This window comes from Berghia stephanieae, chromosome 2 (genome assembly GCF_034508935.2).
Source record: "Berghia stephanieae isolate SIO BIC M18660-M18661 chromosome 2, UCSD_Bste_1.3, whole genome shotgun sequence".
Lineage (NCBI taxonomy): Eukaryota > Metazoa > Mollusca > Gastropoda > Nudibranchia > Aeolidiidae > Berghia > Berghia stephanieae.
This window is the reverse complement of record NC_088361.1, coordinates 107,048,255-107,072,792: the sequence shown is the minus strand read 5'-3', so window position 1 is coordinate 107,072,792 and position 24,538 is coordinate 107,048,255. Positions and strand designations below refer to the sequence as shown.

The following is a 24,538-nucleotide window of genomic DNA, read 5'->3' as shown; positions in this document are numbered from 1 at the left end:
CAGTCCAATACTTTCTTTGTTATAGTTGAGTCATTCTTTCTAAGCATGTGTCCAATCCACCTCCATCGTCTTCTTCCTATTTCCTCTCCCACTGGTTTCTGCTTGAGCAACATGATTGACATATTTTGTTCCCTTGTGAGGAATCAATTTATCTATGGTAATGATAATATAATGCCCATTTAAAAATTTATTTTCATGCACAAATTGTCACTTTCACAGGCTGAGGAAAGTGTTCAGGATGAAACCGGGGCTACTCAAGTCATCAAAAGGAGACTGGCACATCTCAGAGAGAGGGAAAATTCTGGACCTCGTGACGGATTACCGACAAATTCATGGCAAAAAAGTAGACTGGATCGCATGTTGGTTGAATATTTCCTGAGAGCTGGTTACTATAATACCGCTTTGAAGCTTGCAAAGCATTCAAATATTGAGGTAAAACAATTGATGACGGTTGACAACTATTTCAAAACTTGTTTGGGTTTTTCCATGTCCCATAAACCATCCTTTGATTATTCTTTGTTTTGTGGTGACATGGTTTTAGCTTCATTAATATAGATAGATAGATTATTATTAATATTATAACAGTCTACTCCGCTTAATCACCCAGCCTCGGGAGTTTGGCTTAGTGTGTCAATTAAGCGGAGAAGCTAATATTAGCATCTAAGCCCCAGCTTTCATGTGCAATTCATGTAGGACCTTCCATTCTGGGTTGTATACTGGCTTGGGACCGTCATATTCAATACATAGCCTCATTAGAATGTTTGTTTCTTAATTTTTATTTATTTTTTATTTTTGTTTTCTTTGTTTTTGTTATTTGTTTTTTTCTTTTTTTTTTTTTTTTCTTTTTCATGTTTTACCGACAACAAAATGTGACATTATTGTTTGTAAGAACAATAATCATGAAGCGTTGATTGCTTTCTAATCTGTGCAAACTGTTTATAAACCCTTGTCTCCAATCCCGTTAATGTAGATCATCTGTCAAGCGCTCTTCTTAGTGTTTGTCAGGGGTAGTTTGTCACATTCCAATGACTCATCCTCATCTTCATTATCCAGGCATCTCAGTAGCTCTGAGATGAAGTCCACCGCTGATTGGTATATCATTGTCCATTGTAAAGAATTGATCGAATGCTTCAGCAAAAGTTTTGTGTGGAATGGGACAGCATTGTTGATTTCATTTGGTTGTTGGTTGTCACTGCAAACGAGGTGTAGCGATAAAGCGGAGATGGTGTGCAATTAAACGGAGCGATTAAATAGAAAAAAATTCAGTTTTTCAGGAATATGTAGCGTATAAGCGGAGTGAACTGTTTTAATATTCTTCTTCTTCTTCTTCTTCTTCTTCTTCTTCTTCTTCTTCTTCTTCTTCTTCTTCTTCTTCTTCTTCTTATTATTATTATTATTATTATTATTATTATTATTATTATTATTATTATTATTATTATTATTATTATTATTTAAGTGGCCAAGTGATTAAGGCATTACATTGTGACCTGCTAGGTCATGGGTTTGAGCCTCCTTTTAGGCACTTTCTTTTTTTCCTCATAGAAGATTATTAACCCTCAATTTGCCCACTTTAGGCATCATGGGTGATTCTTGTTGACATCAGACGTTTGTTTGATGGATTATTTAAATTTGTTCATCGAATGCCTAGACAACGGCATGATGCCGTGTGAATGTGTGTAGTTTAAAAATAATAATAATGATAATAATAATAATAATAATAATAATAATAATAATAATAATAATAATATAATAATAATAATAATAATAATAATAATAATATAATAATAATAATAATAATATAATAATAATAATAATAATAATATAATAATAATAATAATAATAATAATAATAATAATAATAGTAATAATAATAATTCTTTTCTTCTTCTTCTTCTTCTTCTTCTTCTTCTTCTTCTTCTTCTTTCTTCTTCTTCTTCTTCTTCTTCTTTCTTCTTCTTCTCTCTCTTCTCTTCTCTCTTCCCTTCCTCTCTCCTCTCCTCTCTCTCCTCTCTTCTCTCTCTCTCCTCCTCCTCCTCTTCTTCTTCCTCTTCTCTCTTCTCTCCTCTTCCTTCTTCTCTCCTCTCCTCTTCTCTCTCTTCTTCTCTCTTCTTCTTCTTCTTCTTCTTCTTTCTTCTTCTTCTTCTTTTCTTCTTCTTCTTCTTCTTCTTTCTTCTTCTTCTTCTTTCTTCTTTTCTTCTTCTTCTTCTTCTTCTTCTTTTTTTCTTCTTCTTATTATTATTTTCTTCTATTATTATTAATTATTATTATTATTATTATTATTATTATTATTATTATTATTATTATTATTATGATTATTATTATTATTATTATTATATTATTATATATTATTATTATTATTATTATTATTATATTATATTATTATTTATTATTATTATTATTATTATTATTATTATTATTATTATTATTATTACAGTCCACTCTGGATAATTGCAAAACCTTGGGATCAGCGAAAATGTTGCGATTAACCGAAGTTGAGTTTCATGTCCACTATTGCAACATTTTACACAAATATGGTAAACTCAAACCAGTTGTAAACAGTGTTCTGAGTCCACCACAGACTGAGCAATTTGATTGGAATAAAAAATATATGGCAGCCCTGTATAGATTTTGACAAGCAAAAGCTGTTTTGAGGCAAGCCGACATCTTAAGATTGGATTCACTGTAACTTTTTGTTCTCAACATTTGTAAAAGTCCAAGAGATTAGTTGTGATGAGAGACAATAAGCTCTCACCAAACCTGTTGGTCACAATGCACAGTTGTCAATCGCCTCAGTCTCTCCTCACAATTGTCATCGTCTACCTGTTGTCTAAACCATGCCCAGCCAACTCGCCTCATATCTAATGGTCACAGATGACCGCACAAACCCGAACTGCAGAGCCCTGCCCTCTTTTGTCTCTAATAGAGTGATGACACACCACTGTAGCATTAAACCCCGCCCACTTTCGATTCTTCAACGTGTCATGATTTCACCCATGATAAAATCTAATCATGAGATTTTTTTTGATCGATTCCTTGAATTTGCCTCATGTTGAGGTCGAAAATTGTTGCGATTAACTGAAGTTTGTTGCAATTAACCAGTGACTTTTATATAGAATTAATTCAGTTTCTTGGGAAATGTTGCGATTAACGAAAGTGGCAATTAATCAAGTTACGATTATCCGAAGTGGACTGTATTATTATTATTATTATTATTATTATTATTATTATTATTATTATTATTATTATTATTATTATTAATTATTATTATTATTATTATTATTATTATTATTATTGTTATTATTGTTATTATTATTATTTTTCTCCTTGAAATTTTATAAACTAAGGGTGCAAGTTATTTTCGATCACAGGTAATCTCTGTTTTGATCTTGCTGATGATGAGGCTATTACAAAATCAACAGTATATGTTAGTTGTAAGATTAATTTATATAATATAAATGTTAAAATATCAATTTAATGACCCCCCAGTGCGAAATAGAGACGTGCTGTTTTTAATTTAGATTCATTGTAATTCTGTGGAATTTCAGCTTTATTTACATCATTTCTTACTTCCTACAACACTGGCAGCACTGTGCAGTCACTTGTCATTAGAATGAATGTCTCATTGCTGTACAGTGCGACCAGTTGCACTGAAAGAGTTAAGGAATGAATCAACTAATTTTCATTTATTTTTTATTTTAAAATTATTTCTCTAGGACTTGACCAATATAGAACTGTTCATGACATCCAAGGAAATAGAAGATTCACTCTCTAATTTCAATACCAAGCCGTGTCTGAATTGGTGTCTTGATAATCGCTCAAAACTCAGAAAAATGAAGGTAAGAGTAAGAAAGAGTTTTTCTTACAATCATCCCTTTAAACATAATATGCTTACTAGAAGCATTTAGATATTGATGACACTTTGAGGATTGAGGTAATATGAAAGTTAGATTCTTGTCCTGTTAATTTTTCCACTTAATTTGAGAAGATTAACATTGCTATTCTAGTAGTCTTTGTTTTCAACTCTTGGGTGTAACTCCTGAACGCTGAAATTTATTTTAATTTATAATTTAAGCTTGCCAACTCTCTCGATTTGATCAGGGAATTCCTAATCTGGTTGCCCTGTTCCCAAACTCCAGATAACTGATAGTTTTTCCCCATAAAAGCTTCAAATTTTTATTTATTATACCATTTGACCAACATGGATTATGTTAAATACACAGTCGCTTCTCTCTAATCTGGATGTCTCCATTACCCGGATAGGTTGCCTGGAGACGGGATTTTTTTCTTCTTTATTCGTACACTTAATAATAATAATAATAATAATAATAATACTTTATTGCATCCCAAAAAGGAAATTTTTTGTACAGACGTGTTATAATTTACACATAAGATAAAAATACAATGGAAATAGGATGTATATATATATATAATATATTAAAAAAAGGAGCAGCTCTATAACCAGAGCTGCGCTTTATAATATGAATAATTTCAACACTGTAAAATAGTTAAAACTGTCACTATAAATTGAAAATTGAAAAGATTGCAAAACAAATAAATTAATAAATTAATATTTATATTTTAAAAAGTAAAAATGAGAAATAATTATATAAAATGATTATTGCTTGTTGTTATAAAGCCTAATACTGGACGGCAGAAAAGATTTTTGGTGTCTGTTTTCGTTGAAATAGAGAAAGGGCGACCACTTCTTTCTGACATAATAATTGATGGTCTTAGTGGATGATACTGGTCATTTAATATTTTAGTTATTTTATTTATACAAAATTTCTCGTATAGAAGATCTACATCGTCAACATCATTTATATAGCGTTTAATGGATTTTTATAATATTTGAATTTATTTTGTTCCTTTCCACTGCTAAGCAATTGCCTCCCCAAGCTGTTATAGAAAATGACAAAACACTTTCGATTACTGCTCTATAAAATAATGTGCAGAGGGTTTTATCTATTCTAAACTGAGAGAGTTTTGATAAAAAATATGTACGTCTGCACATCTTATGCCTAATTATTTTCAAGTGTTCATCCCACTTGAGCCTGTCATCAATCGTTACACCAAGGTATTTGTAGTGAGGAACTCGCTGGACGAATTGGTCCTTTAATTTTAACGGTTCTATCGGTTCCTTCACTCTCCTAAAGTCAATCACTAGCTCCTTTGTCTTGCTTATGTTAAGCTCTAGGTGGTGGGCATCACACCAAGACACAAATCTATCAATTTCTTGCCTATAAGCCACTTCGTTGCCATTTGTTATGAGGCCTTGAAGAGCGGTGTCATCTGCAAACTTTATTAAAGGTACACTCAGGTTTTGACTTCTACAGTCATTCGTGTATATTGTGAATAATACAGGGGACAATACACAACCTTGAGGAGCACCAGTATTTGTAGTTATACAGGAAGATTTGTTTTGTCCTAATTGAACATATTGTGCTCTCTCCGTAAGAAATTCGAGCACCCAAGCAATTATATACTTGTTTAAATTCAGACTAGTCAATTTTTGAACAACCAACTGAGGTTGCATTGTATTGAACGCTGAAGAAAAATCTGCAAAAAGCAATCTGCAATAGCTCCTAGCGTGATCTAGATGCCTGTAGATGTTGTTTGTAAACAGCAAAATGGCATCCTCTACGCCACATCCTGGTTTGTAAGCAAATTGATGACTATCACTCAATGGCATAAACTGATTCCTAATTTTAACAAGAACAAGTTTTTCTAAAGATTTCATGACTATTGAAGTCAGTGCAACAGGTCTGAGATCGTTCATAGTTTCAAGTTTTTCTTTTTTTGGAACAGGAATAATTTTTGAAGTTTTCCAAATTTCAGGGATCGAAACGCATTGGAGGGACCAGTTAAAAATATGTGTATAAATGGGGGAAAGCTGGTGGGCACATTCTTTTAATAGTTTTCCTTTCAATCCATCCGGCCCAGCAGCCTTCCTCTCGTTTAGTTTCGAAAATACGAATCTCGTTTCCTCTTCACTGACCTCAATAGTCATTTCATCTTCCAAAGCCCTGTCTAATTTATGTTTTTCATTTTCAATATCAAATTTGTTTGCTGTGTCGAAACGTGAATAAAATTTATTTAAAGTTTCAATTTCGATATCTTCTGATATAATCGTGGGCTTTGGATTATAGTTCACAGCAGTTTTAAGCCCCCGCCACGTGTCCCGTATATCCCCAGAAGAAAAGCATTTTTCAATTTTTCTTGGACTGTTGCCTCTGTAATCAAACAAAATGCTGGGAACTGAGGTGTTTGGATTGGAGAGACTGTGACCTTGTATGGTGTCTCATTTTCAAGTATTCATTGGACTTGGATAAAGACCTAAAAATAAAGCGTGTATGAAACGGTGTCAGACAAAGCATCCATGGAAAATTCACCATTATATCTTGTCATATTTTGATGCTCTGTTCAGTTTCTCGAGTTTTTGTGAAACTCCCATTTTTATGATGTCTGCCAAGATAGACTGTTGCAAAATGCCAAAAGTGACACAAAACTAGTTGTGGTCTTGGATGAGTTGATGGTCCAAAGGGAAGTGGATGGGGCAAATTGGTCTAAATTATTATTTTCTCTGTAGCTGTAGCATGAAAGTACAATTGGTATTCTAATGTTTTAGGCACATATTTTTTTTTATTTTAAAATATTTTGTAAGAGTCTTCTTTTCCTTTTTTTTTTTTTGATCTTCATATAAAAAGAAAAATATCAATTCAAAAACTATTCTGACAGAATAGTCTCTCTCTCTCTCTCTCTCTCTCTCTCTCTCTCTCTCTCTCTCTCTCTCTCTCTCTCTCTCTATCTATTTCTCTCTCTCTCTTCTATTTCTCTCTCTCTCTCTTTCTCTCTCTCTTCTCTATTTCTCTCTCTCTCTCTCTCTCTCTCTCTCTCTCTCTCTCTCTCTCTCTCTCTCTCTCTCTCTCTCTCTCTCTCTCTCTCCCTCCCTCCCTCACAAACTTTGCTGTTTCATATGATTGCAGAGTTGATACGCTGAGGCAACACTTTGTAACTGTCTGTACTGAGATAAAGTAGTTTACCATGGATTTTATTTTTGTTGATTTAAAAAAAAATTATTTCCTTCTTTGCTGAAAGTTGTCTTTATCTTTGTCTTCCTTTCCCTCATCCATATTTCTCTCTCAACCACCTTCTATCTTCATGTTATGTTTATAGAAGTCATCTGGTTAGCTATAGAACGATGAAATTTTACAATAAGCAAGGGTGATCTGACTTAGTTTACTCTTTTGACCTTGTTAGATACTTTGTTTTGCAATTTATTAACGGTTCACAAGTCTTCTCTATTAGCCGCATCACCACTAAGGTGCAGTAACAAAGATATTGTAGCCTGCTTTGCAAAGTAAAAACCAATACTTTCTGGCTTTCTGGCCTTTTGGTCAAAAGTTTGTTATAATCTTCTGATGTTGCAATTGGTATAAATAATATTAAAGGCCTTTAAAATTGTTTTTGTGGAATGAGCAGTTCATTAAATATTTCCAAAAATGTCTAATGATAAAAATGTAGTATTAATGTATTAATATTACTTCACAATGTTGTTTTATTTTGCTATTTTTGCATTTGGATTGAGTTTGACCAATGGACTGATACATTTTTGTCTTTTTTCAAACAATTGCCATTATCATTGCTTTGTAATGTTTGGAAGGAATTGAAAGAACGCTTCAAAACACTGGAAATTTTTGTGATGTGTGCTTTCCATCGTAAACAAAACCTACAAGTTAAGGATTTAAAACAAAATCTGCCCCATAAACTGGTTAGGTATCTAGCAAATTTTTTTTTCTCAGTTTTTTGTCATTAAAAAAATGAGTTCTCTTCTAGTTCGTTGATATTTCAGTTAATGTGTCTAATTATAAATTTACAATAAATGCAGTTTACATAAAGCAAAAAAGCTGAGCCACAATTTAAAATTTTTAACTTGAGCATTTTATATTTTGCAATATCTGCTAACTAACCATGCTCAATGTGCTTCACAGGACCCCAAGACAACAACAATACTCACAACTTGTAGGATGAGACATGATGCGTTAGGCAATATACAATTTTTTTCAGACAGAGATAACGCTCACTGTTAATCGCCAGGTACTCATTGTAGCCTGAGTACCTTGAGAGAATGTGAGTAAAGAGTCTTTTCCAAGGTCTCTACTATGCGCTGTTGAAAGCGGGACTCAAACCATGGACCTTCCAATCCGAAGGCGAGTGTCATACCACAAGACCATAGCTGCACAATAAACAATCTCCAATGTGTAACTTAGGGATGTATGTATTCCCCTACATTTTTGAAAGAAAAAAAACAGTATACTTAAAAAAAAAATTTAGATTTACTTTGACCACAAAACTGATAAGAAATATTGGATTATGTAATTACAATTTGTTTTATTTCAGATGATCTATTTTTGAAGATTCTTCCTCTATTTTAGAGCTTACATACTGTCATGTTAAGGGCCTAAATTTATTTATTTATTTATTTATTTATTTATTTATTTATTTATTTATTTATTTATGTATTTATGTACTGTTCATTTCACAGAGTACCCTTGAATTCAATGTAAAGAAACAAGAATTTATTGAGCTGTTGAGAGAGGGCAAGCGAATTGATGCTATTCGGTATATCCTCTCTCCTCTTTATAATCTTCCGCAAATGATTTATACTGTATGTTTAAAGTTTCTGATATAAAGCCTAGTTTCACCCTTATGGGGATAGGAGTCTTTTTGTTGTTGTATGTCTCAATTAAAAGTCAGCCAATAATAATTTATCTTAATCAACCATTTTAGAATGGATCTTTTTACACCGAATCTGACTGTACTAGTTATTGGTTTTGTCAAAATAGCTCATAATTCGTTCTGTAAATGTTCTTTTTTTGACAGCCGAAGGCTGTTTGACAATATTCATTTTAATGTCTCTTCTCCTTTTCTTCCTCCTTCTCCTTCTTCTTTTCTTCCTCCTTCTCCTTCTCATCTTCCTCCTCCTCCTCCTCCACTCTCTCTTCTTTGATGCATTCTTTGCATCCAGTAAATTCAGTACAAAATTCATGTTCATTATGCTATAGGCAGACCTGCTGACCAAAAATTAAAAGATTTGCAGTACTTATATATGCTCTAATAGTAAACTTCCTTTTGTAACTTTGATTGAATTAAAGACGTGTTTTGTAACCAAAAATTGGTAGGAGGCAGGTTTGACCTTTATTTTGATTTTCTTCTGAATTTTTCACAATTTTCTTTCTTTCATTTTCCAGTCATGCTCGGAAATGTTTTGCATCTCTTGAAGACAATCAAGTTGATGATGTACAGAGGTTGATGGGCATGCTTGCCTTTGACTGTAAAAAAGAAAATCCATATAATGTAACTTATTATTTTTATCATTATATACAATAGAACAATATTTCATCTCACTTCATAATTCTATTTATTGCATTTCCTTCCAATTTTCATGAAATAATATTTCATAATTGTCTTCATCACAGTAATCTCTTTCTAAGTGCAATTCTTTTTTAAAGCATGGTTTTGACACGACAAGGAATTTTTACTATTTACTTCCCAGAGCATAGGTACAGGGCTGCAGAGAAATCTCGAACAAGTTGAGACCATCCCTATTTGTTTGAGATAAAGAATATGAAGAATGTTAGGGGTTCGACAGGGTGGTTTTGGTTGGGTCTCATTATAATGAGGCATAGCGTTTAGTGTGTCTTGTTTCATTCAATTTCAAAATTAATGAAGAAGACAAAGCCAGCATATCGCATTGTTGATGACACACTCAGCACTCGATGTCTTTATCTATGAATTTGGTACCTAATGACTTCCACTCCTCATTTATCTACCCAATGTTTCTCTTCTCACCCCAAGCCCCAACCCTAATCATTTCTTTGAATTTTAATACATAACAGTAACAGCCTCATGCCATAACTGCCTTGCTTGCTAGTCTCCAACTGGCACTGTTACATATTAGACAATTAGAGTGCTGGCCAAACATACTTCTCAACCCCTTCCCTCTACTCACTCAATACACACACCCACACACATACATGTACACACATTCCATATACACATATGAGACCATAGACAGTTAATGGGAGTCCCAATAGCACAGTAGGTAGAGCAACACTCTTCACAAACAAAGGGACCAAGATCGATCCCAGGTCACAGCCGTTTACTGCTTTCACTTTAGTTCGACAGGTAAATTTTGCCCGACGCCAGTTCATAACAGATGGCGAGTCACGGCCTGTGCCGAAAGGGAGACTGAGAAATTTTTCCTATTTTGATGATTTTTTTCTCAAGTTCAAAGTGGCGTAGTAAAGATGCTATTAGATGTTGCAATAAGATATTTTTGAGTCATAACTAGTGATTTACATAATTTTATTTGATATAATTTTAGTAGATCATTTGGGATTAAATTTTATAGGAAATAACCATAAAAATGGGTCAGAAATTTTAATTACTTCAATAATTACATAGTTATCTGAGTTTATACAAATAAATGAGAAATACTGCAATAATCATCAATATTCACAGAGTAGAAATATATAATCAAAGTCGTTTTGTAATGAAGCATTGTTGAGATATCCGCTCACCTGTACAGCAATATCCTTTTTTGACAGCAATAAAAAAAAATGCGTAATCACTGAATTGTAGTGGTTTGTTGATCAAATGATCAAAACGAACTGGTTTTAGTAATGGCAATTGCCAATTCTTAGGAAAAGATATGTTATATACATTCCTTTGACGTTTGTATAGATCTAAACTATAATAATAATAATAATAATAATAATAATAATAATAATAATAATAATAATAATAATAATAATAATAATAATAATAATAATAATAATAATAATAATAATAATTATAATGATGATAATGATAATGATCATTTTCATGAAAATAATATAGTGGCTATCACCTAAACGCCTGCTAATTTTGGTAAAACGCAATAATTTCTCTTTAAAATATCGTTCTAAATGCCCGTTTAAAAAAAAATTGGAATTCGCCTTTATATGTCCACTCTGACAGAAAGGAAATAAAAAAAAAGAAATAAATAAAGAATAAAGAATTTTACTGAATCATTTGCGGCCAAAGAATTGACTTATCACCTGTTTCCGAGAGTTTTATTTAACTTCCCAATGCCCCAAATTACTATCAATTCATTCAATATAATTTACTCCTCCCCACTCCACGCTCTCCGGCAATTTCCTTTCATGTCCCTCAAACTGCTTTCTTTCCATGGAGCGTCCAATCAGCTTTTTACAATTGCCCATTTCCAATTGGCTGCTGAATAAGGACAATTCTAATTTCAATTGTCCACCACTCGGTCATCAGCAAAGTAAAGAAACCTCCTCCTACTCATATCACACATACCCACGAATATGATAGGCCTTGTAGACCAGTCACTGGTCTTTGATGTTACACAACCATCCGCCAGCTTTGATCACATCGCTTTTGATGATGTCACTCAATATCTATCTTCTTCTCTCAACCCCGTTGACTGTACCACGAGTCAACATAAAAGAATATCGCGGTGAGGTGCGAATCGTGAAGATGGAATGACGTAGCTGTGTTCAAAGTTCAATTGTCAGAGAGAATTGATGAGAGATTAAACTGAGGTGGTAAAATGAAAATTGTTTCGTGGTAAAACGTTGCATAAATTAGTTTTATGTACACCAACACACATACACACACTTACACACACACACACACACACACACAAACTCTCTCTCTCTCTCTCTCTCTCTCTCTCTCTCTCTCTGGCTCTCTCTCTCTCCCTCTCTCCAGTGCTGCGACAAAAAAAGGACGCCGACCAGATAGCTAATACTATTTAAAATGGAAATTTGGTGAAAATGGTCTGCTTATTGAACAACTGAAGCATCGGGGATAACAGAAATGATCATTGTGAATCAGTTGAAACACGTGATATCGATGTAATACTAATACTAGTAATAATCATATAATATCAGTGTATTTATCTTACTCTTGATCACCACTGTAATAATAATAATAATAATAATAATAATAATAATAATAATAATAATAATAATAATAATATAATAATAATATAATAATAATAATAATAATAATAATAATAATAATAATAATAATAATAATAATAATAATAATAATAATAATAATAATAATAATAATAATATTAATAATAATGATAATAGTAAAAAATAAATAATATCCATTTTTTGACAATAAAAATCGTGATAAACGCATTGAAAAAGATGGGAGGGGGGGGCGGGTTAATGATCAGATAATCAAAATGAACTGTTATTTTAAATAAATTGACAATCATAGGTAAAGATAAGTTATAAGTATTCCTTTGAACTTTGTATAGATCTTAAAACATTTTTATACTTTTTATTAACATACGTAAAACCTCACGATTATTGTAAGGAACAGCTGATTGTTACATTTCACAGAAACAGCATCTAATTAACCAACGTTCTGTTTTCTTTTTTTTTCACCGGTGGAACTTCACCTGCTAATTCTGGAGCAGTTTGCATGAAATGTTTTTTAACCACATATCTCATTTGAGCCCTTTCACAGTTTATTCGGCAGAGTCCATTTGCCATTTGCATTGAGACAATGCTTGTTTTCGGTATGACCATTCATCTGAGTAAAGAAAAAAAATCATTAGTTATTATTGATATTGATGATGATGATGATGATGATGATGATGATGATGATATGATGATGATGATGATGATGATGATGATGAATTATAAGAGTTATAATAATAATATTATTGGTTGTTAGTAATAATACTATAGTGATCGCCTAAATGCCCGTTATTCAAAATGGAATCCGCCTATACCCACTCTGAAATATTTTTAGCAAAATTATGATAGAGAAAGAAGTTTACTGTAGCATTTGCGGCCAAAAAAATTGATTTATCACCGGTCTGCGAGAGTCTTATTTGACACCTAGACTACGCCCCAAATTACGTTCAATTCATTTCAAATTTACTCCATCTCTCCAGCAATTTCATCCCATGACCTCCAAACTGATTTCTATCCATGGAGCACCGATCAGATGTTTACAATTACACATTTCCAATTGGCTGCTGAAAAAAGGACATTTATAATTTCAATTGTCCACCAGTCGGTCATCTGCAAAGTCAAATAAGCCCCTCCCACTCAAATCACATATCCCCTCGAAACTTCGGCCTTGTAGCGCAGTCCACTGGGCTTTTGATGGTACACAATCATCCGCCACCTTTGATCACATCGCTTTTTGATGTCATAATATATCTATCTACCCTCTTTTCCCACGCCCGTTGACTGTACCAACGGGCGATGTAGAAGAATATCGAGGGAAGGTGCGAATCGTGAAGACGGAATGGCAAATTGGTGTGAAAGTTATAGGTTCAAATTTCAATTTTCACAGAGAAATCATAACTTGACTGAACAAGCAATAAAAATCGTTCCGTGCTAAAGATGTGCGTACACGAGTTTTATACACACACACAGACACGCTCCCTCCCTCCCTCCCTCCCTCTCTCTCTCTCTCTCTCTCTCTCTGAGTGTGTGTGTGTGTGTACTACTACTACTACTACTACTACTACTACTACTACTACTACTACTACTACTACTACTACTACTACTACTACTACTACTACTACTACTACTACTACGATTACTACTATTACTGCGCTATTATCATCATCATCATCATCATCATCATCATCATCATCATCATCACCATAAAATAACAACAACAATAACGTTATCATCACAATTGGACTCGTGTTCTTATGTCTCAGGAGTTTGTCTGAATACGGGACTATTGTGTTAGCCAACAATGAATTAGACAAGATGTGTTTACACATTCATTGTGCAGAAACCGGTCATTACAAATCATTGAAATAAATGCTATATTAAAAGTAGATTATTACTCTTATATTTACTACCATGTTTTAGGGTAACAAAACTCAGATAACATCAATTTGAATTTTTTAAACAATTAAAAATATTTTTCAGGTCAATTTTAAATAGAAAAATATACATTTTTTAAGAGAGAATAAAGTATACTCACCATTTCTTGATATCAATGAAAATAATTGCGTCTTGAAGATGAAAATGTAGCCGTTATATCCATATAAAATAGAAAAATATAGAAGTGTATGGTCAGAAATTGCAGTGTAAAAATGAACGATTTTACGAAATCTGTCCTATAGCCTGACTGACAATGAAATCCAAGCGGTGCATTCTACCTGCAGGGATCAATATAGGCCAGTTTTCACGTTCTGGACATCTGTTATGACGTAACCACACGGTGGTCTCCCCGTCATCGACGGTGGGTCGTTCCCATTGGGGGTGAGGCGGTAGAAAACTAAAGTGAAAGATTTCTAGTGTAATAAACGGCTGTGAGGTGTTGTCAAGATTTTTTCTGACCCCCCTTCCCCCCTCCCCTCCCCGGTCCACCCAGAAGTGATTGAGTATCTGGGTCTGATCTGGTGGAAAGTACTTTGCAATAACTTATGTCATATCCAAAGGGTAGCAAGCAATTGCTTTTATCAGTTTCATGCTATAGAAACTGGGATAAACTCCAGCTCCATGGGCCTATGACTATAAAGGACTTTTTTTTTTCATAGTTTATGCCAATGGGGAACAATGGCAGTTACTGCTTCATTCAATAGAAACATAGACAAAATAATTTTATCAATGAACATGCAAGTGAAGGTACAGTTTGTTCGAAATTTCCTTGTTGGCCTCCGATAGTGTTGCCAGTACGATGAAAATAGAGGGAATTTAAACAGGGAATTAAGAGGTGTTCGAAATTTCTGGGATTTCGAGATTTGTGTGTTTGAGATTTTCTGCTCTGTATACACTTTGCTTGTGTTCATATTTTTATGTTTTCATGAGTGTCAACATCATTGCAAACAGCCCCGAAAAAAAAAAAGGGGCTATCAAAATTGATTCACTCTCTGACTGGCTGTCAGATAGTCTAATTGGTCACTAGCAACATAGTCTAATTGGTCACTAGCAAACATTCACTGATTGGTGGACCAGTCAGCAGTGTTATTGGTTGTCATAAACTAAAAAGCATTGATTCCGTAGAAGTTTCAAATCTGTCTTGTGGATGGGATTCCTGACCTCCCATAGTGGGCAGTGCAGGGAGGCACTTACTATGTCTTCTATCCCCCTATATCTGTTTTCCAACATGCTTTCTGTCTTTGTCTTGGAATGAGATTACTTGGTTCTGTCCTGGCTCTGGCCGGATACCCTGGCTGGATGGAAACAGTCAAATGTATAGAGTATTGGGAGATGATATTTTTTGTCTTGTAAAATCATCTCTCTGTTATGCACTGTATTATTTTTGTTATATATATATTATGATTTGTAAACATTTGCGTGTGTTCCTCTTTGTGGGGACCTGTGCTTGTGTCAGGATGAGACATTTAGGTGATCTCAAATTACACTGATAGTATGATCTTGCAATCTACATCTGTTCCTTATTTAAACCAATTTCCCTTTGTCTTACTTTTTCTTGTGTGCTTTAATTGTAATTCTATAACTTTTTACATCCCATTTTCTTTCTTTTTACTGGCGCTTACATGTGTTGCAAGCACCGTAAAACCCTTAAAAACAATAAAAACACACATCAAAATTGTCTTAAGAAAATATGACACGATATATGGGATTTATTAAATTTTATATCATTTTATTAGATATTTCATTGATTATAATATAGGGGGAAAATGAGACTTTGACCTGACGTCATTATGAAATGGATGTTGTTATAAGTGGGCTGCACTGTATAATGTGTGGTATTTATATATGGACGCTTTTAAGGACAAGTGGGCTATCCCAGATTTTTCGGTTTTTAAGATAATTACATAGGGGTCAAAAGTGGGCGTTGCCCTACACCCTGAAAAGGTTTCGAGCATCAATTTCGTTTATTTGCCTCGTTATCGGTATAAACTGCCTTGTGTTTTAACCGAAAACACAATGTGTACATAAGTGTAAGTGGGCTAACCCTTCAAACATGGCTTCAACACGAGACTTGTCGAATTCACGACTGAATGAAGAAAACTCCCCACCAAACAACAATGCCATCATATCAGATAATGTTTTGTATTTCCATTGTCAGTGTAATGTGTTTAGACGCATAAAACATATACTTTAAGGCAATAAACATGTGTTTAATGAAGGAAAATTGATTAATTTGACTGCGTGTGTGAGAGGGGCAGCCCATTATTTCGCAACATACATGTCCATGTGTAAGATGGGATAGCCCATTTAAATAGGGATGTCCTGATGTGCAAATTGGGTGGGATAGCCCTTATTATATAATGTAAATTCGTTGCTCAGTGATGCTGTTTAAATATGGACAACTCGGCCAACCCACTTGTTTTTAATAAAATAAGAGAATTCTGTAATGTATTTGTTGCTTTCTTTTATGACTATCATCGTCAAGTACAATTATCATTCCACACAGAAAGTTTTGAAAAAAAATATTGAATAGTATTTGAGAAATTGGACATTTTATGGGATCGAATCTTCAATGTTGATTTTCTCAAAACGGTAAAATCTGGGATAGCCTACTTGTCCTTAAAAGCGTCCATTTATACATTTGTTTTATCTGAAACACGTTTAATATGGGGGGGGGGGGGGGGGGGGGGGGGTGACAATTTATTTACGTCAAATTGTTTCCTTTTAAAGCAAGTTCAATCTCAGAATTAAAATGTTTTCTAGTGAGCAATCATATTTTGTCTTTTAGAATGTCTGTACATTTCATTTTATATGAATTGCAACTTGCATATGTTTGTTAAATTAAGTACTTTGAGCTGTGTAAAGGACATGCTGCTTTATAAATAAAGTTCTTCTTTTCCTCCTCCTCCTCCTTAATTTTTTTCTTCTTCTTCTTCTTCTTCTTCTTCTTCTTCTTCTTCTTCTTCTTCTTCTTCTTCTTCTTCTTCTTCTTCTTCTTCTTCTTCTTCTTCTTCTTCTACATCACCATCAACATCAATCACATTAAAACATTCATACACAAAATCTTTTTATCTTTGCAGGAGCTACTAGACCAAAACAATTGGCATAAACTTGTTCTACAGTTTCGCCATGAGAATTTCAAACTTCACCAGCTGAATAGCACCTCTGTGTTCACTGCCACTCTCCAAGCTGGACTTTCTAGTCTGAAGACACCGTATCCTTCCCTTACATATTATATTTAGAATTTATGGAGCTTTGTTTATTATAAAATTGTCAAATTATAGTGACAAAAGGCTGACTTACTTACTTACTGAGTTACTTATCTGAACCAGCGACCACCTGAGCTCTTGCCCTTTGGTCTTGTGCCATGACGTAGAAGTTAGACCTTCTTTTGTAGTTGTTCCAGGTGACTATAAAATGTGTTACTGATGCTTGGATTTGGTGGGAGGAATGTGCATCTCAGGTCTTCAAGAGGTTGACATTCAAGCAAGTGGTGTGTTGCTGTTTCATTGGGTGATGACATAGGAAAAGGCTTACTGAATCCCTATAACAATTCTATTGTTAGATTTTGAAGCCAAAAAGTGGACTTGAGCAGTAACTTAGATGTATCTAATATTTGACGTAAACTATCCCGACCCTGTAAACTTTTAAAATGGTTATTTCCTATTTATGCTTTGCTCTTGTACGTGGAATGACTTGAATGCAATAGTTCTTCATTATTCAATATCAGGGCTAGAATTCATATGTATGTGTAGTAGTCTTCGAAAAGGTGCTTCATGTCACGTGTAATAAATAAAAATGAATATAACAACTTAAAAAAAGAACAAAATGCCAAACACGGAACGTTTCGGGCTCAAAACTCTTCTTTAGCCAACAACAAAAAACAATAAAATCGTAAATAGATTACCAAAAACCTGATCATCGACTAAATATTTCATAGTCCCCTCTGTTGAAGAAAAATCTTGGAATGTAAACAAAAGGACGCGATCGCGAGGTAACTAAGAGTGCCAAATTGAGGGGAACAATGCATAAAATTTGGTATCTAAAAAAGGGAGGAACACGGGTAGAATAGAAATAGGTGTGAAATGTATCCGTTGAAATAAATCCGATAAAGCAGTGAAAATATTGATCCAGAAGTATGACGAATGGACAGTGATCCTTTAGAAATAGCTGGTCATCCCAGCACCAAGGCTACTCAAGTTTGTTAATTGAAATTCTGCTACACACACAGACACTATATCTCATTGCAAACGGGAACACTTCGGATTAAAAACCCTTGGATGTCTAAACCCCTGAGGAGTCAACACCAGACTGGAATATCATTAGACTATCGCCTCTGTGATATTTCTTACATCTCTAGTTTCTCGGGTTGTGTTATTTCCTTCATCGTTGGAGTAGATATTGTTAAGATTAGCTCACATTCGTGGTCATTTCATTTCTATGAAAAACATAGATGGAAATATTAAACATTTAAAAAATAAGTTTTGTACTTAATTAAATGTTGTATATATAATAACATTAGTTATAAGGAAATACTTTAAGGAAGTTTGACACATTTGTCAAACATGACTGATCTCTCATTTTTGTAATTGGTGACAAAATAAAAAAGATTAGTCATTCAATCTCTCTACAAAGAAGGAATTATCAAGTCTGATGCATTTTCTTAAAGACCAAATATTCCCCTTTTAATTGCCAACAGGTTTATTACCTAAAACACCATACTGACCTAAGACAAAAATAGATTTTCTTTACTGAATCTCATAAGCAATAGGTACGTGTTATATATATATATATAATTTAGTTCAGAAAAATATTCTTGACAAAAGAGTATAAAATTTTAAAAGCCATAACAAAAAAATATCCTCATATTTTTAGATGAACAATAGAACTCTGACCAAGAAAAATGTTGATTTTATTGTAACGAATGTGACAATTTTGCTATGGTTGTTAAGGAGAGGGAAGTTTACAGGTGTTGTTGAGGGAATCTGACTAATGGGAAAGAAAATTAGTGTAATGTTAAAAACTTGGATATGGACCTATTGGATGCGGCTTTCTACTCTTGCCACCCGAAAACCAATGTCTTGCAATAGAAACTATACTATTATATATTTTTAATGGGGAAATCAGTATAAAAGGGCAATTTTTCCGTGATGGTTCAGTTTTCAGAAGGAAAACAATGGGAATTCCCAAACGTGAATTAATTATTGGACAATAATGTAATTTCTCCTCAATGTAGACCCATTTTCCTTCATTGGAACTTTTGTAATAATCATAATACTATCATCTTCTTTGGGAGTGCTCCAGAAATAGTCTCAAGTTACATTTGGGAGGTTGGATCTAATCTTTAATCTCTATGCTTCTGTGCATGTTCAGTGGCTATATAGGCCAAAATGTTGATCCACATATCCTAGCGATTTTTTTTTTTACCAATGTCATATAAATGATTCATGTGACAATGGAGTCACTTTTGTAACTATCATGGTCTAAAATACTGCACGAATGCAATTTCTAAGTAAATTTTGATGAAAATGCCATGAAACCAGGATAAAGGCCCTCGAAATAAAAATTAGAAAATAGGAAGGAACATGAAAAATAATAAAAATTTAAAGCAATTCATAAAACAAAGACTTTGACAACAATTTTCTCAGACACCGTTAGTCATGAATTCAAGACCATTTTTTCCCTACGCTATGGATGAAGAAGGCATTGCAAACTCCGTCTCCATTGGAAAGTTGTCATCATGACATTTCAAAATTATATCAATTTTAGTCCCAGATCTGTTATATCAACTAGTCAAAAACAAAATCTTGAAAAAATAACAATAAATTTTGATTTTAAGTAAGCATGAGTGACTCCCAGTTTTTTGGTCAAGAATTGTATATTTATTTTTATTCTTTAAAAAAAAAAGTTATTTCCTTAATGATTCCTATAGACATTGCTACAAGGAAGATATTAAAGTACGCAACACAGATTGCCCAGTATGCACAATCCCTTTGAATGACCTGGCTCGACCTCTTCCTTTTGCACACTGTGCCAACTCAAAACTAGTATGCAGTATTACTGGCTCTGCTTTGAATGAACACAACCCTCCCATGATGCTGCCAAATGGAAGAATATATGGGTTACAGGTGAAACAGTTGTTTATTTATCATCTATTTAGCACACCAACTACATCTTCATTTCATAGTAATAATGAATGATTATTAATATATGCCTTTGGGAGATGATATTTTTTTCCTTGTAAATCATCTCCCTGTTATGCACTGTATTGTTTTGTTTAAATATTATATATGATTTTTAAACATTTGAGTGTATCCCTCTTCTTAGTTGGGACCTGGGCTGGTGATCTCAAACTAAGTACTTTGATAGTGTGCTCTTGGAATCTACATCTGTTTCCTATTTGAACAAATTCCCCTGTCTTACCTTTTCTTGGGTGCTTTAATTGTAATTCTAGAACTTTTGACTATCCCATTTTCTTCCTTTATACTGCGCTGATATGACTTTAATGTGTTGCAAGCGCCGTAAAACCCTTAAAAACAAAAACAAAACATTAATATATGCCTGACACTACTACTACAGTTAGGGTTTTATTTATCACAAACCTAAATCAGTTGAGAGAGAGAGAGTGAGAGAGAGAGAGAGAGAGAGAGAGAGAGAGAGAGAGAGAGAGAGAGAGAGAGAGAGAGAGAGGGAGGGGGGGGGGGGGGGGGGGGGGGGGGGAGTTTGTATGTGTGTGTGTGTGTGTACCAATAGTGATTTGAGTAAGGTCCCTTTGACCAGGCCTCAGTTTGCTCTGATCATGGAGGAGACAGGCGTCAGACTCATCCCTGTGATTGTATTGTCATGAGTAACCCCCCCCCCCCCAAAAAAAAACAAAAAACAAACGAGCCTTTATATAGTGCAATATCCACTAAACGTGCTCAAAGCACTTTACAAGGGGTCCCTGGCCAACAGCAACACTTAACATGTAGGATGCGACATGACGCCTGTTAGGCGGTATTACAATTTTTTTAGAACAAACGCAACGCTGCTAATAGATACTCATTTTACACCTGAGTACAGTGAGATAATGTGAGTAAAAAGCCTTTTCCAAGGACTCAATTATGTGCTGAGGGAGGCACAAACCCAGGACCTTCAGATCCAAAAGCGGGTATCAAACCACAAGGCCACACAGTGCACAAAGGCTAATAAAATTTTACATCTAATTAAAAAAAAAAAAAAGAATTTGTCTCAATCCCTACATGATTGAGGGCAAAGAAGAGGTTATAGACTCAATAAATGATTTTTTTCCCCCCACAGATAGAAAAGTTTATTTGTCAGACTGATTTCAAAATTTCATTCCAAAGACAGCTATTATAATAACTAATAACAAAAAATACCCATCAGCAACTATACTTCTTCGCGAGTTACATTGGCTTCCTGTGGAAAAAAGAGTTGCCTATAAGATTTGTACTGTTGTCTACAAATCCCTGAGCACGAACAGTCACTCCTATATTAAAGACCTTCTAAACATATATGTCCCCAATAGAAACTTGATGTCAAGCAATGACCAATCAATCCTTGTCAAACCTAAGCCATTGCGTTAAATAGGTGAACAATCTTTTCAATTTTCGGCCCCCTACTTTTGGAACTCTCTCCCATCATACGTGAGATGAGATGCTCGGATCCGTTGACAACGTTCAAATCTCGCTTAAAGTTTTATCTTTTTACGTCATAATGTTGTAATATTATTTTCATATTTTGTTGTTGTTAAATTGAATTTGTATCACGTTTCCATCAAACTTGTCTCACTGTAATATGTTTTGTTTTATATCACTGTAAAGCGCTTAGAGCCTGTGACACTGGGGTAAAGCGCTATATAAATGCCATTTATTATTATTATTATTATTATTATTATTATTATTATTATTATTATTATTATTATTATTATTATTATTATTATTATTATTATTATTATTATTATTATAAGCTTTCCAAACTTTCAGGATTCAAACCCAGGGTAGGCACTACCCAGTCACCATCAAGTAGATAGAGGGATAACAAAATTTCAACAATCAGGGATCAAAATTGTTACTTTTGCTTGTGTGGCAAGTGCCATATCAATTAAGAAATTGAGATCTCTCCAAAACTATGCGCTCAAAGGCGATGAAAGATAGCTACTTCCTTAGCCTTACAGTTTTTTAGCATGCAGTTCTTTGTCATATTCTTTTCCTTTGGTCAGTTTCATGAATTATTTCCCCTCCTTTCTCACATATCTTATCTTTAGTTACTTTAGTTTCTTTCACTCTTAAGATTAGTTCACAAGTTTTTAAATTGTCAACATTTTAATGCAGTCTCAATGATTTGTTTTATGAACCGTGAAAATATGTTTTTCTTTTTCAGGCTTTGGAAAATCAAGCAGTGGAAAACGGCGGTAAAATTGTTTGTCCCCGCACCTTTGAAGTCTTTCGATTGGACGATCTAGAGAAGGTGTTTGTCATGTAATGTTGGAAAAGAGATCCTTGAACGAATGTGTATGGATTAGATATTACATCACTTCTTTTGAGAAATATTGACGAACAAATTGGTTCTGATTGCATGCGTTGTATACTGAGTTTTTCGTTTGTTTTTGTCTTTGACCATGTTTCAAATTTTTTATTATTTGTGAGTTCAGATTTGTATAAAATGAAGGATTATCCTGTTTGGAATAAGACATCTTTCTCTCTTCCATTGCTTCGCACTGGGTATAGGACCAAATTAGTGGGTATAAATTAGAAAGATGAAGATAAATATTGAACAAACTATTCAGTGTTTGAATACTTTTCGGTCATCGAGATGCCTCAACAGGTTATAACAAGAATTTCCTGAAATTTGGTGTGTTGTACTAGCAAATATGGAGTAAAATATAACCAAGCTTGTATTTTACAATAATTGCAGTATTGAGGATAATACAGTGTATATAATAAAATATGGGCCCTTTTTTTTCAAGTAAAGCTTTTGTTTAGATTTTGAAGAATTGTAAGCTCGAAATGGATAAGATTAAGATTTTAGAAATGACAACTTAAATAAAACATGAAGAACGTCTTTATTTGTCAAGGAATAGCATTTAGTCTCTGACTTAACTTTGATGAAAGTGTTTGATTGTTTAGTTAATATTTTCAAGAGCAATGCAATGCATCCATTCTTTAATAGGTTTTTCATTAAACTTTTTAAGATTTGAAAAAAGAAAGAGGAATAACAAAAGTTAGATATTTCTGAAAAATTTCTTTTCTGACACCAACATTTCTAAATTGGGATGCGAAAGAAGAAGATAATATTTATAAAAATATAGAGGTTATGCTTTTATTATCAAAAATCTTAAAAACTCAAAATCACCCATCTCTGTCTGACAAAACATTAGCCACCCATACCCCCTTCCTTGTTAGGTTGGTGTCACATTTGGGAAGGTGAGAGACAGTGATGCAAGTTCAGACTTGGATCAATGCACAAGTTAAAGACCAAACGACTGATTATCAGATGTCCTGTCAAACACAGACATTCGCTACTCTGATTTGTCATTTTTTTTTTTCAGCTCGGTGCTAGTGATGGATAATGTTGTAGTACTTTTACATTATGCACTGTAATTTTTAAGGTCTTGGACTGATTCAGACTCTTCTCTATTTCTCACAATTCTGTAATCTGGACTGATTGCTATCAACAGAAGTATTCGGATTATCAAGAATTGACTCTGAGGGTACTTTTTTTGTTGTTTCCCTTTCTATGAGTGTTGTTTAAAATGCGTATACATGGATTTTGATAGAGAAAAGTGTATATATACGTATTTTGTTAGGGAGTGAATCATGAATGTTAAGACATACGTGTTTGCCGTTAAGAAACATGTGTGTATGGCATTAACTAACAACAGGGCATTTTAATATAATGAATTCATGAAATACTCTGAATAAAAGCATGGAACTTGATTAGTTATCTGTCTTCTATTGTCTCAAATTTTTTTATCTTACAAAGATTTCTGAATAATCTTAGTGAAAACAGGCAATTTGCATGATCAAAATTCAGGAGTGGTAACACCATAACAAGCTAAAGTTGTAGGAGAAGTATTGGATTATGGCTCATTTTTACTGCGTTTGCGATCATTAGTAGATATTGCAACTAGTCGTCAACAATTTTCAAGAATAAGTGGTACAATGAGAAGAATTTGTGGATTAAAGGAATATGTCATATTTCACTTAATTTTTATTGATATTGTTGGCAAAAATTGAAGACAACTTTTTTTTTTCTTTTTGAGAATGAGATCTACAATCAGATATAAAAGCAATTGAAGCTGTCCAGCGCTACGCTACAAAATTTGTCTTCACTGACTACAGCCCCCCATAGCAGTGTAACAGACATATGATCACACAGCTTGGATGGACTCCCTTAAAAGACATGGGGTTCCTGACCTCCCATAGTGGGCAGGGGGGTACATACTGTGTCCTCTATCCCACTAAATCTATTTTCCAACATGTTTTCTGTCTTTGTCTTGGAATGAGATTACTTGGTTTTGTCCTGGCCCTGGCGGGGAGGGAAACAGTCAAATGCATAGTTATTGTTTTGGGAGATGATATTTTTTTCCTTGTAAAT

At 33.8% G+C, this 24,538-nt stretch overlaps 1 protein-coding gene across 1 annotated transcript in view; it reads left to right on the top strand.

Moving 5' to 3' along the window:
- Nucleotides 1–23,880, top strand: part of LOC144966175 (E3 ubiquitin-protein transferase MAEA-like) — a 32,698-nt gene extending 8,818 nt beyond the window's left edge. The window contains exons 3-9 of the mRNA XM_078902314.1: nucleotides 220–432; nucleotides 3,713–3,835; nucleotides 8,542–8,618; nucleotides 9,248–9,353; nucleotides 17,020–17,153; nucleotides 19,872–20,067; nucleotides 22,322–23,880. Coding sequence (XP_078758440.1) covers nucleotides 220–432; nucleotides 3,713–3,835; nucleotides 8,542–8,618; nucleotides 9,248–9,353; nucleotides 17,020–17,153; nucleotides 19,872–20,067; nucleotides 22,322–22,423 — 951 coding nt within the window. The 3' untranslated portion in view covers nucleotides 22,424–23,880. The remainder of the gene's footprint in view (nucleotides 1–219; nucleotides 433–3,712; nucleotides 3,836–8,541; nucleotides 8,619–9,247; nucleotides 9,354–17,019; nucleotides 17,154–19,871; nucleotides 20,068–22,321) is intronic.
- The last annotated feature ends 658 nt before the right edge of the window (nucleotides 23,881–24,538 follow it).